We start from the raw sequence: 21,138 nt of genomic DNA on the forward strand, positions 1-21,138 counted from the left end.
AGGATTAGTCAGCTTGGCAACATACAGATTATTGAAAACACTAAAAACATTCTTGATTAATAACATGCTATGAAGTAAATTGATTTTTCTTTGCAAATAGCTTCATTTGTTTATTCAAGCAGCCAACTGCATATTTTTTAACAGTTAAGAGTTTTGTTCTGGGTTTTCAATAAAAAAAATGGTTTGTAGACTTTGCTATTAATTTCATCTGGATTCATTACAGTTGTTATTTCATATAATCTCAATTACAATATCTACAGAACTTTTGGGTATTCATGCCCTTGCATATTATTCTGGACAATTTCCCTAAAGTTTGATTGTAAAATTGTATAATGTGTTAGAAACTCAGGGTTAGACATGGTCACTAGTCCAACAGTCTTAGACTAGTGAAAATCCAGGGGGACTAGTTGTTTTCTACTCTAGATATTTTTCTTTAACCACTTGTCAGACATGAGCTCTGAACTAGTTGGATATGACCAATGTTGTCTACCCCTGGAATTAAGTGTATCTTTGAATACTGGTAGTATGTCACGGAGATTTCACATAAACAGACAATAAAGGGTGTGGATGACAATGAGTTGATGTGCAGTTTCACAATCTGCAGAATTGTCTCCTAAAGCAGGCATGAATGTTAATATGTCAGGTGATTAACTTCATCACCTATTATTTGTATGTGCCAGACAGACCCTGTTTTGTTGGCTTGGTAACAATGTTATGTTCAAAAGATTTCACCTCAATCTATCCCCCCAAAGAGACACAGGTCGTCATTCAGAGCTTGAGATAAGCTGCGTACTGGCGTAAAATATGCATTAAATAAACTGAAATATGCAGACAAATCAAATCCTAGCATATCAAATATGCAACAAAAACTGTAAATACACAATTGAAATAAAACTAATGTATATATCACAACTATCAGATAAAACGGTTGCATATATTTCAACTGTTAGATAAAGTGATTGTGTATCAAAGGATCGCAAAATTCACTTACTGACAGTTACAGTCGGAATAGCTTGTGCAACAAACAAACTCGAATACCAATAGATTCCAATTGAAAAGCACATCGTGCCGAGTCAATGAATCTTAAACAGTCGATGATTGGTGATTAAAAAAATACTCCTTACAATGCTGCTATAATGGTAGTCTACATGTTACTGTAGAGACACAAGAGTTATTCACAGTTTGTAGTTTTTCATGAACATGAATAATGTATTTGAAAGCAAACTATTGCCGTACATTTTTAATTTCATGCCCAATCTAGCACAAACCTTGATGGTATTTTGTTTTCAAATGACAAATCCTGGGAACCTGGTGGCCCAATCTCATTAAAATCTGACCTAGGTTCTCACTGCCGCTAAACAAAGATCTGAGAACATCCCATTATGGGTCACGTCAGAACGACCTTTCGTGAACTTTGACCAACCACTGAAATGACTAAGAAGAAGTCGACATCAGCCTATAAGAAAGTAGCTTTCTCGAGTTTTACGGCACTCGTTTCAAACTGGCGACTTCCATTTCAGACTATGCTTGAAAAATAAGTTGACACAGTCCTCGATTAAAATTTTGAAAACTGAACAAACGTACATTCGGGAATGTCTAATTTATGGTTGAGATTGTATAGCAGTGCTTCCGACGTACTGTGAAACGCCTCCTCCGTTCAAATGATAATCCCACGGAAGCGAGAGATAGAAGATAATTCTGAAGGAACCAGTCATACAGGCCGTAATACCCCCTGTGAACGTTTTGGAGGTTGCATGATTAGAAAACACATTCCGACTGTCACTTTCATGATCTGGTAAGCGACGCTTTGATTGGTCGGATGAAAGTTCGTTCTGATGTGACCCGTAATGGGATGTCCTCAGATCTTTGTTTAGCGGCAGCGAGAACTTAGGTCTGATTTTAATGAGATTGCCTGGTGGCCATGTTTACGTCCACAATATTAGTATGATAATACATGTATACATAAGAAACTGCCCTTTTACACGTTGAAGGCACAAATTGTAACAACACTATACCAGTATTGTCATGATTATTAGTCATTATAGTCATTTGCACTAGTCCTATAGTCCTTGCCAAACTGCAAAATAGTTAAGGTATCATAAGGACTAGCAGAAATTTTCACTTTTTAATAGTTTTGCTATATGCTATCATTATAGGGACAAGTGGACAAAAACTGTTAGTTTCTATCACTGATATGACTTTATCAGGCTTATGAGCTAAGAGACACATTAGACCCAGTTATGAACACTGATACTAGAACATGGTTATCATAGTTATGTCTGCAGAGAATAAGTTATTCCATAAATGTTTTCTAGAATTTTTAACACATCCAGTAATTGTGCAGGAGACCAAATTTTGACTAAAATATCTTAAACATGGTTAGGTCATTTCTTATGACTATGTTGTTCTAGAAAATGAATTGATATGAATCCCTGCACAGTGTGCGCACCCATTGTTTTCATAGTTAAAGTTGAAACTGTAACTAAAATCCATCTCCCATATCAATATCTTGGACTAATTCTATGGATATAATTGGAATTATGTTCAAATGTACCATAGCATACTTTTATGAATGTTTAGGTACCCTTTGAGATAAGGGTGTGACAATCAGAAGAATACTTTTCAGTGACAACAGAAAGAGTATTTTTGAAATTCTGTTCTTCAAGTGCATTCTGTTCATCATTTGCAAAATGGTTTTCCAGTCTGCTTGTGTGAAGGGATATTTATCACTTGCTTCCATAATAAAAATCATCACACTCTATTTTCATTGAACAAATGGGATTTAAATGTGCAGTTGGCACATTAATACAACAGCCATACAAGGAATTTCAAACACAACCAGCTCATGTTCAGGATAGTAGTCTTAGTACCAGGTGACCAGAGGCCATGTTAATGGTGAACATGAGTGCAGTTTAGTAGTGAATGTCTTTTAATGTCTGGACTAGGCAAACCAGTGAGTGAAAGCAAGAGCAATGATCCACACAATCAGAAGACTTCACACAATCAGGGTATGATTACATATCAGCCAATCATATGCCAATTTTAGTTGGCGTTTTTTTTTCACTCCTCAATTTTCAAACTTATATATTTTGTGTAAAACAATTCATAAAGACTTGATTTACAAGTTATAATATACTGTGACTTTTTACATGATTCTATTACTGTTAAAGCGGTGCAATTCTTTTTGTTCATAGAATACTGACAGACAAATTACAGGGAGTACAGGCTCGCTGTACTCAGCAAAGAATTTACAGAGTAACCTAACCTGCCAAGTTTCTAGTCTCATAAAATTATTGTAAACATGGTAAACTTAAATTCATTACCATAATTGTAATTTGATCATGTGTACATGGTCAGAAATATGACACCTGTTGTGTGCCTACACCTACAGATATGTTGATCTATACTGAGTCAAATTAAAAACTTCACATTTTTAAAAGTAATCCTATATATGATATAAAACGGACAAATGTATCAGAGAAGGTATTTTTTTATTTGTTAATGTCCAAAGAAGGATTTTAATTAACGGTGGTAACCATAATTTGTTCCAAGCACCTTCGGTATTCGGTAATAACATCAACAGTTTAAATCATTAGTCCCAAGCACGAGAATCTGATGGCACACAAGTTCAGTAGCGTGTATGGCCACCATGTGCGTTGACAACTGCCACACAACGCGTGATGAAAGGATGTTCAATCTTACATGTCATGACTTTAGTTGTCCACATGCTACACACGTCTTTCTCCTGCCGCAATCATCGAATTTGTTTTATCTTGGGACTACTCTATCCTCATGCTTTAGCTATATTATTTCAGCGCAAAAAAAACACTTTATTACACTACACATGGGGGTAGAACAAACTTTATTTGTTAATAAAAAAACGGTTTGGTAACTTTTTGCATATGTATTGTTGTTAGTCCTCACAATTTATTCAGAAAACATTTAAATAGTGATGCTGACAGCAACTTTTATCTGAAATGTATGGCTGTTTATTTTTACATTGTAAGCTGTTGACTGCATACCCAGGTGGTCTACAATGCTTTAGCACTAACTATTTTATTTTTGTTCATATATACCGGTATAATATCCTCACCAGGTGTCTGTTAGAGCATTCACACTCAAGCAAGAAATATTCGGATAGGAATATGGACTGGAAGGTACCTGACTGATAAAATCTGATACCAGCAGAGCATCAATGACTGGCCAACCTCATCTGTGATTGATTTATCACATGAAGCCAATTGTCTAAACTCCTGGTACCTGCTTTATCAATATGTCTTAATGAGCTTTCACTGCATGAATGACAGTAATTATGTTTATTCACAGTTTGAAGACTCTCCACTCTCTGCTGTTTTGTTTTTTTATTGATTTATGGAACTGAGCTTTATGACTTACTGAATGGAACTGATTATTACTCCCCTGGTGGAAACCACCAGGAAATTTGTATGTGCATGTTTGGATATATAATATTTGCAAGATGCATTGTTAAGCTTCTTAATAATTTTATGATTCTTCTTATTTATGACCTAAGATGAGATATTATATACACTGAAGTGTGATTAATTTCAAAATCTTCATATAGAATACAGTATTGTTTATACAGAAAAATCTCAGAATTTAATCTGATAAACGATCTAAGAATTTAATCTGATGAAAGATGACCTAGCCGCTTAAGAAATTGCTGACTTTATTTATTTGGTAATTGGTTAATATTGTCTATTGTTTAAAAAAAATGACTTGGGTCAACATGATCAATAATTAATAACAACAGGACTAAGACATAACCTTGTGAACATGTAGGCTATTATACTTATGATAAAAGAATAGTTTGAGAAATATTTTACTCAAATTTAGGTTTCAGCCAAAGGCAGTGTCTTGGTTCTAGTCGCAGACTCCAACAATTTAATTTTGGAATTGTTTTTAGGACAACAACTTCATGACCAGTTGCCATACTTTGGTGTAACTATTTTGCATTTATAGCTTATCTCCAGTTTGTATCTTCGTTAAGCAAAGTTTGAGTGAAAGATTTCTGTGTACCTAAAAGGCTTTCCGATAAGATATCTCCCAATTGGTATGTAGCCATATGTCAGCCTAATCCGATCAATATGATTTTATCTCTTGAGTGTCATCTCGTGGATTTCCATACCTCGGATGTGAGGGTGCATACATGACTCTTTTTGCTAACTCTCACTGGATTGAATATTAGTGATCAATGAATGAGAACAAATTTAAAAGCTATAGACTCAGTAATTGTCTTTTCTCAGCATGCTGGTAAATTTGGAACTTGATGGTTGAGATTCGGTTTGATCAGTTGTTTTGCAATAGGTATTTTCTTATTGATAATGGTTTAAATTGTTTTGGTTATCCTCAACATACTTATTGATTGAGAAGAATACAGAGGGCTTAGCAATGCTTAGTGTAATCTATGTGTATGAAAAGACTTGGTTGACTTAGGAGAATTAATTGACTCTAGAGACATGATAGTAGATAAAATGGTGAAGACATTTGAAGGTAAAATATATTTGTATGATCTTTGTCACAAATAATAATTATTCATGTTTTTCATTGTTGTTATATTTTGTTTAAAACTTGGAAAATGTATTTTCAGCCGTTTCAAAAGAATGAAAGGTGAAAGATCTAAAGTGGAACAGAGCCATTCAAGACCACTTCAGCTGCCTTACATTGTGCCAATGACGGTTTCTCACCAATCTCATGCTGTAAGTATATTTGTGTAGATAAGTTTCTCCATACACTGTTCTGTTTTTGGGTGCATTGTGATTATCATTGTGTATATTCAGCATGTACAGTATGCAAAATGTTGTTGTGTATTGGATGCCTGATACTTCGAAATAAGCTGAGTCTGAACGCCAGTTGGTCTTACAGCCCCAACCCAAATTCATTATGGTTACAGTATCCACAGAACTAGTAGAATTTACTAAAATTGGCAGGATTTCTTATTTATAACATCATTAGGTCTATTGTCTAAGATGAGTTTATTTCTACACCTGACTAACAGCTCCATTTTTGGATACCTTGGGAACAGAACTAGGAGAATATTTAAGTTAATTCCATTAATCTGTAAATCATGACATGTGTTATTGTTGTTGTTTAACTCCACACTCACCAATATCACAGCTATATGATTGCAGCCTGTAAATAATCAAATCTGGAACGGACAATCCAGTGATCGAAATTGTGAGCAACGATCCACACCATCGGGGTATGATGACACACTATCAACCTGACCACCCAATCCATTAACCAGACCCTTACGACAAGCATATATCAGGGTTTTACATGATGCACAAATGTGCGTCAAGTAGACACAAATGTGAGATTGGATGCTGAAAAAGAATATACTGCGTCCCAATGGACACACAATAATTTTCATCGTACCTTCAGCGCATCAAGAGCAGTTATGTGTGTCTGTCATTTCTTTCATCAGTCTTGACCACTGTCCACATGATCATTGATTCATTCCAGGCTCTAAAGTAGTTATCAAAACGTTCAGTATACTACACCATTTCTTTACTTTACAGGACCCTGAAAATGAATGGGTGCTAAGGCTGTTCAGGCATTATTCAAGATTATTTTTGGATATAATATACTTAATGTCAGGAACATTTCCAAGGGAATTTGAGAGGGAGAGTCTGGTATTGAAGATTCTTCTTGGAAGGAACTCTATTCTGCTTTTGCATAGGTTCCCTGGAAACAGCAGTTTTCTCTTGTCTATTTCTGATTCCAAAGGTGTCCATCCAATTAAGCCTAAGCATTACTAATATTAATCTTAATGGTACGAGGAGGCCTTGTGCATTTTTCAAAGCAGCTCCCTTTGCATGCTCTAATGATAACAGTTCAGCTTTGCCACAATTGTCAATCCACTTAGGGTACATGGGACAAGAGGGTTCAGTCCTAACAGCAACGCCATTGTAGACTTCATCTATGAGTTGGAGTCTGTTCCCAGGAGCTGTATTCAGAGTCAAAACATTTTGAGTAAACTTCCAGCTTGTCTAATTTCTCTAGTAGTTGGGATTGATTGACCATACAACTTGATATTGATGGTGGCAGTACCTGCTGAGCCAAAAGTCAATACCCTGCTCTTTGAAGTAGATAATGTAAACATACATTGCTCACTGTATCTTGAACAAATGGAGAACATTTCTTGAAAATGTGCTCAAACTGGAGAAATAAAAAAGATGTCATCAATTTGGTTTGGGAGCTGTAATGATGATGTCCAGTGCAATATATACCTTCTTACTCTTAACTAAGTTTCTCAAAAGCTCATCTATATACAGTAAGGATAGTTTTGCGGATAAAATGATTCCATCAATGTAGCGCTAACTTGGTTATAGCGTGCGGTAACACATGGCTCCCAAAATTTACTTACATATTTATTAATTACGTATTACACTCACACAATGTTTTTCCCCTTCTCAAAAAATATAAGCTGATCATTGCAACCACGCAACACCGGAAATACCTGTCAACTGAAGTACGCAATTTCATCCCATTGTTAGGGCTGTTCCATTTTAAGACACCAGATTTTCTAACATCAGACAAAGCTGATATCGTTCATATTTTATTGTCAAGGGTGATGTCCGTTTCAAATTTTAATAGGTTTTTTTTGCAATTAATTGTTTTTGACAGTTTGAATGATCTGGGTCATGACTGACACAATGGAGAAATAATATTGCATATTTTCTTCATGGATTGCGTCAAGAATGCAGGTTTTCTTTGTCAGGGCAAACCTGCACCTAGTGGGCTCTGAAAATTTTAGAACTCCTCACCCGGGAAACACCTTTTCCTGCATTCTGAGATTTAATCTTGGCTTCCATTTGCCTCAATCCATGGTGATTGTTTAGCAAATAAAGATGTTGTTGTACACAACATTACAAAATGACGGCCGGTTGTCATTCTACCGAGATGATCGACATATTTCTCTCTTTGAGTTAACCCTTTCATGGGCCATCTATGTTACGTTTCAGCAAGTCTTTTGTAATTCTTACTGGTCATGGGACAGCAGTTAAATCGACCCCTGTAGCATGGTGATGTTCTCTCACTATCCCTTCCTATTATGGCTTTTAAGTGCATGGGTAATAAGGATTGTGGAATAAATTTATCTGATGATGTGACAATACAGCAAACTATATTGGCATAAAATGTTGCAATAGTTTCTGAATTACAGCTGTGTTCTTGGAAGAAATACTGACCACAGCAGGTTGGAGTGCTATCTCTTACAACCTTTTCTTTTCCCACAATTGGAGAAGTGAAGTTGACTGTTGACATGAAGCAATTATTTCCTTTCACTTGCAAAAAATGTTGCGAGGCCATGTAACTCCCCTGGAATCAAGATAGTATCAATTGCCAACTGTGGCCCACATCCGAGCTAAACAATCACACCACATATTCACAGCTGCTAAACTATTTTTCTTGACAAAGTCTATGAGAGATTTACGATTCTGAACAGGTTTTTTGGCAGTATACCAACAATATCACGAGAGGAGACACCAGAAATGGGCTTCACACAACTTGTACCCATTTGGGGAATTGGCCTTTGGCATGACAAGTGAACCCTTATACGACAAGGGTACCCTGCCCTATCATTTAAGATGTGATATCCGTATTTGAGACAGTATTTTGAATATAAATGTGTGTATTTCATTTTTGTATGGACCTGATAGTCTTAAATCAATCAGTAAGCAGTCACATGTAATGGGGACGCCTTATAGGAGATCTACGAAAAAAAATAAAATTTATGACATGTTAAATAGTCTTACAAATTCATATTTACTCCAAAAGAAAGGCATATGTGATTTCATTGTTATCTAAAAAGCAATAAACAACTGACCTGATCACACGATGAGCGCATATGCATATAGAAATCCCAGCTAGAGGGCCAGCTGTAGCTGAGACGTCATAGTGGAGAGATGTCTGCCATTTTGTTTCATTTTCAGTGCATTAATCTACATGACAATGAAATTATTTTCTGTTATTCCTGGCGTATTCAAAATGCAACATTGGGTATTGTATGGGCATGGGGGTGGTTAGTTCATCAAATAAAAGTACCAGGTGTCATTTCTTTAAATTTCTAAGCGAAAAGCCGATTTCCAAGGGGGAAAGTTTGGCTAAAGTGATGTCAGTGAAGAGGAAAATGGAAACTGACTGGACATGCTGTTTTGTGATTCTTACATTTTGAGGCATCTGTCAATGAGAGAGATCCACAGAAACTAAACAAGCTTGGTTACAAAAATAAATTTAGCATTAGTTATGTTGTATTTCCGCTTGGCATTATGCTCACTTGTTGACAACCCAGGTTTGACTCAAACGCAACAATTACTTCGTATCAATCAAAACGGTCTTTACTACACCATTGCAAACAACTGTCGCCTCAACCCCTATCCCACTCATCAGCTTACCAAGTTTGGAATACTATTCGTCATCAACTCACCAAGTTTCGAATACTTACTCTAGAATGAAAGTTCACTTGCGACGAATCCATGGACGTCGCCATGTCAGGTCATGTGACACCCTAGCTCCTTACACACAATACCAACTCCATGCATCGCATGCAACTTACCACATATAACAGTTACATATAATCCATGACTGACTACCCGCGTACAACAATTACAAAGGACCATGCACATTCATCAGATTACATGCTAAAGTTATATATTTGGCACAAGCTTTGGGTACATCAATTCACATTTTCAGTTCATGATCTTGTGTACTCGAAACTCTTGTCTGATTCTGCTGGAAATTATTCACAAAACATGCAGGGTGAAGTTTTCTACATTGTTTAGGGTGCAAACCCCTCCTCCCCTGAATTCTGAATACCATCAAATTATTCTCATTTGCTCACCTCTGAAACCAGAATACTACTCAACACAAGTCTCAAAGAATTGAGAAAAGGGAGCACTTTCAAGTAAAATTACTGAAATATCGCAAAAAAAGGAATTATATAAAGTAAATGTTTGTTAATGGTGAATCTGTATACCAAATACAATTTTATATGAATCCTGCGTACCACATCACTGAGTACTGAATACCCTCTAAATAGACCCCTGAGTCTAGTGTACCAAAGAGGGGTTGGCAGCCTAATTATTTTGGGATATATATGTAAGGTCATTGTGCGAAAATTCAACGTTTTCATTGATGGCATTGTCAGCTGATGCCATGGTGAAAGCTAGTTATCTAACAAACACTGTACAGAAACAGTGATCGTCTGCAAGTCAACCCTCCACTATGATGTCACATCACGTTATGACAAACCTGCTCATTAACTCTGGTAAGTTTCCAGAATATGAGTAGGTTTTAATGTTTTTTGTCACAAATATTGCCTTTAGAATTGTTTTGTTCAAGATACTTGTTATCTCCTGCCACAAAGAGGGGCAGAAGACATTGAAACGGAGTTCGTCCGTCCGTCTGTCTGTCTGACGTCCAGCTGTCCATCTTATCTAAGAGATACTTATCAAGACTGAGTTTGAGAATTAGTGTCATAAATTATTATTTCCAGAGAAGGCCCCTTTGTGTGTATTAATATCACATTTAATCTTTTTTCTGATGACATAAAGCATGTGTGTCTATCAGTTCTTAAGTTTTTACAGAACTCTTTTTTAATAGTTTATTTTCACTACTGTATGAACAACAAATATTCTAATGTACCCCATGGCAGGTGATACTGATAATGTTGTTTTCTTGTTTTAATATGCTTCATAAATGATTTAATCCCATATTTATAGTTTTCTGTAAATCTCCTATAATGTAAATGCTCACTTTGAACTGCTGCCACAATTGGCAGGTATTAGAATATTCTAACCTGATATACTTCAAACAGTGTTGGAAAATATGGATGAGAGTCAAGTGGACTTGTTATTATCTGATGTTAATAGTTTAAAATTTAGGGGGTCCCTTGATTCATATACTATTGCTGCAAACCTCAAGTACCCCTGGACCCCTTATTTTCGATCATTGTCAAATGAACTCCTGGCAATTTTGCTAACATGATTGGATGATCAAGTCAAAACCTATTAAATGCCATGGTTAAGTCAAGGCTACCTTTTTTAATTTAATGTGAACACTGTAACATTTGTTTTGCTTGTTGTGATTCCTGGTCACCATCATTGGTTTTGCAAGTGACAAAAACCTGTTTGATATTGACTCAGATTGAAGTTCTAACTTTGTTGAAACTTGAAAAATATTTTCTTTTTCTATGACAAGATTTCCCCTTGCATTTGGTAGTGTAAAAGATGTGGCTACTCAGATCTAAACTTGGCTAGCAGACAGCACTAAGTCGGTCGAAATAAGAATAAAAATAAATAGCTATGTCAATCATTTATTTATTAATATTAAAGTCATTCTGTTGTGGAGTTAAAACTGCAGCTGTCTTCTTGAATCACTGAAAGTGATGTAAACATAGAATATTAGGGCTGCAACTAATACACTATGAGGCGAATATGATTCATATCACGAATATATAGGGTAACGAATATGAATATTAATTCATGAATACAGTAACATGTCAGCAGTTGATGTATTATTTGTTACATTGAGTGAAACATTAAGAACATAAATTATTTGACATGGTTTGTTAATTATTAATATATTAAACATTTATATACTGCACTTATCCAGCTACTAGTATCTGCTCAAAAGCGACAATGACCAGTGACCACAATACTGTCAAATTAAATATTATTAGAGTGTTGTCATTGAAAGAAATCTATGCATATAATATGTTGTTATAGATATTTTTAGGTACAGGGTATGTAAATATACATGATAGCATATTCATAAATATTCGATTCTAGTGGCCACAAATACGAATTCAATTCATGAATGGATACGGCTCGATTCACCGAATACGCGAGTGAATCCTAACAGTTCTATAGAATATATATGTAACATTTTATATTGTATAAGAGGGTCTATATTACTAGTGGGAGACATAATAAAAGAAATCATTTTATGTTTGATTTACTTCTTTTCCTGCTGCTTTTCAGTAGGCGGGCCTTTGAAACGAAACCAAAAATGTGTGACCTTATGTCTCAAATAGTTGCCAATACTACTAAGAATTGGTTGGTGCATTCCAAATATCAAACACCACTCATCCACAGGAGTTACATATATATGCATAGAGCAGATGACAGAAATTGTGCTAACAAACATGACAAATGTGTCAAACTGTCATATGCTTCAGTTCATACATATAAGTTACCATAGAAACCTAATAGCAGGCTCAGTTTTCACCATAGATGGTTAAATGTCACATGACACAAACACCGAAGGTGTGAGTACCCTTTTGTTGATGAGAAGGTTTGGCACATTCTGTTAGGATGCAATATCTAGCTGGATCATGTAGAAGTATTGCATTCATTTAATTCTCCTCCATCAGATAGTCAGATGTGAAAATATAAAGGGGTAGGAACACTGGCATTTTTATGTATATCATATTCTTGAGCTAATTTCTTTTCCGTTGAAACTTTTGTTGATATTTAAGTGTAGTTCATGTATGTCAAATATCATTTAGCTTCCATACAACAGACAGCATAGAGAGCAACCAGATTTTTAAAGTAGTTTCAGTCTGTCAAGCCTGACAGCTGCTTGATAAATTGATTGATATTAGTTTATGAGGTTCTATCAATATGATTAAAAATCTTCATTAGAGCAAACTCAAAGTCATCTGTAATGTTTGTTAAGAGACTGTATGAATGGTGAATGAGTATATGGTTGAAATCTTCTTGGGCATGGAAAAGTCAAAGCATGGTGAAGAGTTCAGCAAAGACATTAGTGAGGCTGTCCCGTACCCGCCACTTGTATGTAAGTATGATGTTTCTCAGATTAGCGGCCATGATTATGTATTTGTACATAGTATTTATTATTCTTAAGGAATGTGATACTGTATTATGTTTTATAAGAGCAGGGTCGTACATGTTCATAAAATTTTACGTGACATTATGATGGGGCAAGATTTAAATGCAGGGATAGAAATTGGCACTAGTCCTATAGTTTTGCAAAACTGTCCAATAGTTAAGGTATCATAAGGACTAGCAGACATTTGCCATAATTAATGGTTTTGCTATACATGTTATCATTATACATGATAAGGACTAGTGGACTAAAATGTTAGATTCTATCTCTCAAATATTTTTTCAATGGCCTCTCAAATTGTGATAATTTGTAATATTTAATTTAGTTGACTGAATGTCATGATGTAGTTTAGTTTCACATCTGCCCTACCTACAAAGAGGTTTTTGTTGCTATCATGAACTTGAAAACTTGAATATCTAGGTGTTGCATGAGATTGTTTTAGGACCGAATTTGTCTGCACATGATATGAGTGTTAGTGTGAGTATAACATGATACCATGTATACATGCACATTTTCCTCATATTACAATTGATGTTCTGAATTGAACACTTATTTAATTCAGTGTCTACTACTGGTATGTGAATAGTCATTGTCAAATACAGGCATAAGGTAATTAATTGAACAGCAAGATCACTGGATGACAATTCAGTGGCGGCAGTGATGAAGTAACTAGACCAATAAACAGGATAAACTTACTGTTTCACTTATGATTCATTATGATGTTGTGATCTTTCCATGTTATCGTGTCATTGTTATGATGTTAATTATTTACTCAACTAAGCTCAGAACTTAGGAATGGTTGTGTAAAGAAAATAGGTGCTCTTTGAACAATGTGTCTTATCTCCCAAAGCTGCAAACTATGACAGTATGACGAATCAAAAAGACTGCACAGACAGTCCACATTGTGCTTTGATTGCACCTAAAAACACACTTTTGATAGTGTATTAACAAGTTCTTGTGAGTACACAATGACTTCTGAAGTGTGCACATAACAGTTCTATATATAGTGTCCATTGCCCCTGAATTAGGCAATTATGATCCTTTAATTCTTGATTAGTCCCTCAGTTGTTGATACCCAGGTCCTTTGTTCTGCACTTACCACTTACTGTTAGTAATGAAGCTCTTATAAGTAGTATTACATTGAAGTAAGAGTGTTAGCATCATACTTTCCTAAGCACTGAGGCAGTCAACCATCTCTAATACATCAAGAACCGTAAATATTCAGTTAAGTGAGACATCTGTGTGCATGTTGATGTTGGCTAAAAAGAAGATAGTTCATAGATAAAAAAAATATAGAAATATTAATACTTGAAAGACTCCCCCATTTTGATTGATTGGCTGATTTTTGTTGTTGTACTTGACATACATCTGAAAGAGTGGCACTGACAGATTTGCAACATCCCGTTCACCTTGAACATTTCTACAAGGTCAAGCTTGATAATCAAACCCTTCTTTCTAGCGTTATCATGAGCAAACATAAAGATGTCTATGTTTCGTAGACACTTCATGGTATGTTTCAAAGTATGTTTCGTAGACGCATTCTTTCAGCAAGTTTCTTAAGCTGAAAGCTGGTAAGTAATGGATTAGAGCTTTTACGGTATTATTATGGGTAGAATGGTCCAGTAAGAGCACTGCACATGTAATAACATGAATAACAATTAACTTTCTGGCTTTGCCACCATTGTTGTTGGTAATTTCTGCCGAGAAGCATGGATTTGAGGTAGCCACCTGGCAATGCATTACACAGACATATACACATGAAAATGGTCATGCAGGCCAACTCGAATGTAAGTCTTTTGAGATACTCTTTCTCATAATAGTGACATGTATTTTTAATGAAGCACTACTCTAAGATGTATACATGTAAGACTGTGATGATTGACATGATGAATGCAATCAATTTTGGACCATCAAAAGTAGATGTGAATAATTGACAGATATTTCAAGATTTGATTTTATATACGATTTTGTTTGTTTGCTTATAGACTTTTTTAGAAATTTATAATTTAATCTTATAGATGTAGTGTGTTGTGTAACTGAAGGTTGTTTGTTTTTAGATATGTATGGATTATGGCAGTTATAATGGTTAATGATTAATCAGTGACAGACTTATTATATGTGACCATGCCTTCAGAATGGACACATCCTAGATGAACATTATTGCTATGTAATACTTTGTGTATATATATATCATATATTACTGTGATATGTTGATTTATTGAAATTATCAAATGAAACAGATGAAATATTTGTGATGCCTTCTGTATTAATAGTTGTTTTTACATTATAAGACATGTAATGAAATGTTTGTACGTCTGACCAGTGCTCGACACTGACCAGAATATTTCATTAGTAAATTCAAAGGACCAGCAGGTAGAAAGATATACCAGATGGATATTGATAATATTTTTGTTAGTGTACAAATAACATATAACTGAACCTTGTTTTTGATAACATGGAAGAAGGTAATTGTTGGCGGGTAACATTTAAAATCTTACATGGATCATTCATCCTAAAAGCAATAGTTTACTGTATTCATTTGTTGCTTTCATTGGGTTGACAAACAAATATCACAATTTCAATCTGTGTCAAATGAGTTAGAGTCTGTTTGCCAAAACCTGTCTTTTGGCATCCTTTTCAGTAGATTTCTGTGTTAGCATATCACAGTATTGACATATTAGCTGAGCTTAGTCTACTAAAAGATATTTTGCTCAACTTTGGCTGTGACAATCACTAATCACATTCAGTCTGTATTATACAGGGAATTGATGAAGTTTTTATTCGTCACGGAAGTGACATTGTTCTTAATTTATGTGTTATGGCTAAATCGATCACTCCATACAACTTCTAAACTTTTGCAAGTACATGAACTGCATAAGTCAGGTAATGTATAAGTTCTGAAAACTTTTAGTCAGAAATAGGTATTTGCATCAGACAGTTAATCTTTATCCTTAGACCTGTTGTCAATATTAAGACAGATGGATATAGACCAGTGATTATGTTACGATATTACTTTATTTTTCGCAAAATTTGATAAGTAATTCATCTATATAATTACTAAAATTTAAAAATATCACACTAAATGGCCAAGAGAACAAACCCAGAGGTTTTGTGTTTTTGAAGTGAAAAGGGGAGATGACAGTCTTAACCCCCCAAAACTAGCATCTACAATGACAAAACTATGATTTATAAAACAGTTTAAATTTTATCATAAAATGTGAAAAATATGGATGTCAAGGTTTTGTGCACTTTTGTTTGCAAACAATGGTTTTATCAAAAATAATCTTAATTTGAGCAGAGAATTGTAGCCATTTGTCAGTGCCCAAACAATGTTCATCTAGGTTCAGCTAGTTGGATTTTGTAATAAGCTTATTATTACTAGTTCCAGGTCTGGTAGGACCTCAGATTAATATATTTGATTCATTGCCACTAATCTAAATCTTGGATTAAGAACTTGGCTCTTAGTTCCCTTTACTGTTTAGTATGAAAACATTAAGCATATTGTTGTTTGAAGTTATGGCTGAATATTACTGGAAGTGGAAGTTCAGTAGTCAGCTAACAGTTTAGTTGAAGCTGTGATGTACAATCCATATTATGTACGAAAGGTGGGATATTTGTCACTGTTGATGTGTCAAGTTTACTTATGGTACAAATGAAAATTAACCTCAGAAATATTTTATGAAATGGTGAACAAATCCATATTAGCCACTAACAGTTCTATTGTCAAAGAATGAAACCCTCTTCATATGTCAAATATTGTTGATACCATTAAATAAAATCTTATTTTGGTGATCATAGATCTGTTATACAAACTGTGTATGTCTTCCTGAAATATCTGCAGTATATTAATACTGTATGCTGAATACTTTCTGTTTCACATTTATCTTTAGTTTGTTGGTAAATGTATACGTGACTTAAATGTATGCTTCCTACAGATTATTGCTTTCTTAGATTCTTTAACCCATTCCATGTATTCTACTCTCTAACCCTGAACTCAGTTCAATTTTCAACTAATTGATACCTTAACCATGTTAACCAGTAACACTTTGTTCAACATTAAGGTTTTCTCAATTTATAAGAGGAAATAAATTATGTTGAGATTACTTCTCTTCGAGTCACCAATATATACATGTACATATTATAGCTATTTGAATTTGATATCTGTTGTAAATTACACACTGCTTGATGACACATTCAAGTGTCAGTTATTCTAAGGATCTGCTAGTTTCAACCTTAGTCATCTGACTAACTGTGAATCAATTGATCATGTAAATGATTGAACAGGGAGGTATGCTGTAACTTCATGCTAGAATGAGATAGCACTATCGTAGTGTAAAGTCAATCGACACCATACCACACAGATTCGAGACAAGCTATGACATACTCATACCACATTTAAATGTGTTAAGTGTTGCAAATCTGAAGTATTGTACCTGTCTTGTTTCAAATCAGTTAAGAGCCTGTCACATTGTAATTCATTTATATGAACTGAATATGTTGGGTTGAAGTCTATTATTTTACAATGTTTACTCCCTTGTCTGAGCAGGTTTGCAAAGTGACAAGGAGGACAACGAGCCCATCAACCTGAACTCATAATTGCCCGTTCTTTGTTGCTACTTCTTTACTATAAGTGATCTCTTGTTCCACACCTGTGCCTTCTTAAAGCTTGTGAATTACAGTCCGAAGTAGGCGTTGTGGAACAAAGGTTTGATATACCTGACACTCACGTATCATATGTGCTGGAAGGAATCTTTCATTGGATGATTATAGATGGATTGCAGTATTATTATTTGAATGCTTACTGGCTCAGTCAACCACATCAATATTTGTCATTGTATGGGAAGGTATATTCAGTCTATAAGTGTTGTCTCGTTTGAACTGTGTGATGAAAGTCTTTATTGCAACACAAAAATCACACACTAAATGGTATTCTTTGAAGAAACGTTCATTTGACTGTTATATTCAGCGTTAAAGGGATTTCGTGACAAGCTGTAATGACTGTCAGTATGGACGTGTTATATTGGCTGGATAATGATACAGAGGATTGTTTTGTTGCAATTGGATCAAACAAAAGTAGAAACACCTGAAGTAGATACAGCATAATCAGTATGAAGTTCAAGCTTCCAGTTGTTGTTGATTATCGAAGAAGGATAACTCACAAGGTAAGAAATAGATAAAACCAAGGATTTTCCTTCATTGATCAGTTGTGTGCAGTGAACACCGCAGTATTATTGTCCCATCTGTCATACATCAGGTCTATTAGAAGAAAAAGCACTGATCACTGATTACAGTGTCATGATTTGCCTTCAGACATAATATATGTACTAGTACCTTAGGTTTAGGTACATTATTTAGGTTTGCTTTGACACTGTATAGGCTATTCTTATCTGAAACTCCTACTTTCTTGTTTTACCACCATGAATACAAAGTGCATAAATATTTTGAGGTAGGCATTATAAATTTAATTGGGACAACACAGTCATATTTATAAAAATACAATTATTAACTCTATTGGTATTTTTGTAATATATCATATTGGGAACTATGCAGACAATTCTCCTTAATACCTTGAAGCTTGGTTCCCTAAATATAAAGATGGAGGTAACAAGACAATGTGGTTATGCTGAGTTCTAGCAGGCACTGCTTTCTCCAAGTGCAAACTTTATTTTTACAGAACTAAATCCAATTCCTTTAGCATGTTTAGATGAATGTAAAATAATGTGCCTGCAATATAGTTCAATCTGTATGCAAGACAGAGCTGTACAGCTTATAGAACAAAGACAGAAGAGAGCTGTATCCATAACACTTGTAAAGTATGATAATTATTCTACCATGAATGAACATCAATAAATATTTATTATCTTGCACTCGCTTAAAGCATTAAATACAAAGGTAAGTTTCCTTAAGACTGTAAAGTATGGTAACGTGAATTCTTTATGTAAAAATCATGTCGTTAATTGTATGGTATAATAGACTATTTAGTGCAAACTACCTTAAGAGATAATTACCTACAGGGTAAGCATACTGATAGATTCAGAATTAGACACTTGCATTTCCAAAGAACTTTCTATTAAAAGGCAATGCCAGTCATCCATCCCTTCATGGAGGCTCATGGCTGCTTGAGTTGTCTTGGTTGAAAGAATTTCCTCGCAGTGTCGGAAAATCTTTAGTGTAAGTGGCAGTATCAAAGTCTAGTCTAATCCTTCATTGAATATTTTCTTAGAATAACTGTATCCAAATAGACAAAAGATCAAGCTGAGCCAAGGAACATACTGATTTGCAATATGATTTACTAGTAGTATGTAAGATGGTAGAATTCCGTGTGACACTATGGGAACAGGATTCCATATTGTTGAATTGGTTAATGTTGTCAAAGTACATATGTATATTCACCTTTTATGGATCGATACGGGGGGATAACTTTCATGTCAATTTTCAAAGACAGCCCTGGTATTCATCCATGGAAGATGTCTTTCCTGCATTTTCTCCTCCCAGTATGATATGTTTTGGCTGTGTTAAGCCCTCTATGATACCAGCATAGACAATGATGGTATTGTTACTACTATTGTTAGGAGTGTCTACATACACACAAAGGACATTTCTCAGTAACAATAATGCTTAATTGTGACAATTTCACTGTGAACAGTTCAGTTTGTATCAACAGGGTTAACTGTATATGGACTGAAACTAGTTTTCCATGATACTGTAGTACCTACTGTTTCCATTGTTTACCCACATTCCAAATGACATGCCAAAATTTGCAATCTATTCCAGTGGTTTTCTTGATGACACAATAAGTCGAAACTAACACAGTTTAAATTATGATATGATCAGTGACTTTGGATAACTCAAAGTTATTTGAAGATGAAGAGTTGATTATTGACATTATCATGTATTAACCATGAGTTAACTGTTTTTTCGTCTTTCAAGCTTTGAAAAACTAAAATGATGATTAAAGTGAAAAAGCGGCAGACATGTGTATCTAAAGCGTGTTCACATTAAATAATGTCATTTTACAAACTACAGGCAATGCTTTTGTCGGTATGAACTTTTCAGAGCAGTGTACCATTTCAGAAAGATGTGATCACTTGGGTCATTATCCTGTGTTTTATATACCAAATTGGTGTTAATTTCTGTTGTAATGATTAAGAAAGTCTGTTAAGGCATAAGTTTGTCTACCACAAGAGGTATTGACTTGCATTTATCTTTATGTAAAACAAATGACAAACTGTTTGTAGCCACAGTAATCTATAAGACTATTTCCTGAATGTATTGTGCTACCAAGTGAGGCAAACAGATTCAAATAACAGGCTATAGTTCTAACCTTGTTGTGTGTGCAATCCAGTAACAAATAATGCCTAGTGGAGTTCCAAGCCACCACTGGCGGATTGTATTACATAATTGCATTAATTGATTTATTGGCACACCCTGGTTTATGAAAAAAAATGGCTATGCACACAGTTCACCTGTTATTCAGTTAGGAATTTAAGGGATCATTGGCTTTATCGAGTACATTGGAAACAAGTCATGTATACAGTTCCTGACTGTTGATGTGATGCTTGAGGTGTTTGAGATGTTAGTCCATTTGGAGGAGGTGAATAAGTCCAAAACATATCACTATTATTACATGAGATAAACAACAGTGTTGGTATTATTAAGCTCTTGGGGGATTAGGATTTAATGACATGTAGCATGCCATACAAACATTACACTTACTGTTATGGACACAGTAGTCCAGGATGTAAAATAATACATTTTCAGATCAATAACTCCCAAGTTTTGCAACAATTATTTTCGTGTATGAAATGTATACTAGTACATGTTGGAAGACCTGTTGTTGAATGATCCCTTATACACATTGTAGTGTTCTTCTGAGGATCACCAAATAATTAGAATCAATAATTCCCTTGTTTACAGTTTTTTGTAAGGAAACAAAATGACAAATATTTAAACTAAACATCAACAGTAACTGTTTTAGCTAAGGTAGGGTAAATAATAAACAATGGATATATTAAAAAGCTGGTCAATTACTTCTTGTTTTTCCATCAAATTTTGGAACAAGAAACAAGTTTGAGGTTTACCCATCATAAACAAAATGATATACAATGATCCTTTATGTTTGTGTTATGTGCAACCTAGAAGTAAAGAGCATGTTCTCCGTAGTCAACACAATATCTGACAACATTAAGGGGGTCTCTGTCTTCAGATTTGTTTATTTGGGTCAAACATTGATAGACATAGGATCACCAACTTACCAGTGGTGGGAGT

The 21,138-nt window shown here is 34.8% G+C and overlaps 1 protein-coding gene across 7 annotated transcripts in view; it reads left to right on the top strand.

The window, feature by feature from the left end:
• The window catches only part of LOC124148260 (dual specificity tyrosine-phosphorylation-regulated kinase 4-like), a 53,672-nt gene that overhangs the window by 12,392 nt on the left and 20,142 nt on the right, over window positions 1-21,138 (top strand). For 5 of the 7 annotated variants that reach the window (XM_048386477.1, XM_048386574.1, XM_048386525.1 and 2 more), the window contains one exon: window positions 5,609-5,717. In XM_048386477.1, the coding sequence (XP_048242434.1) occupies window positions 5,609-5,717 (109 nt within the window). Of the gene's footprint in view, window positions 1-5,608; window positions 5,718-14,570; window positions 14,658-17,698; window positions 18,033-21,138 lie in introns of those variants that run through there. The other 2 variants (XM_046519308.2, XM_046519299.2) reach the window with 2 other exon arrangements.

The sequence above is a fragment of the Haliotis rufescens genome, unplaced genomic scaffold, assembly GCF_023055435.1.
Source record: "Haliotis rufescens isolate VD_foot unplaced genomic scaffold, xgHalRufe1.0.p SCAF_1, whole genome shotgun sequence".
NCBI lineage: Eukaryota > Metazoa > Mollusca > Gastropoda > Lepetellida > Haliotidae > Haliotis > Haliotis rufescens.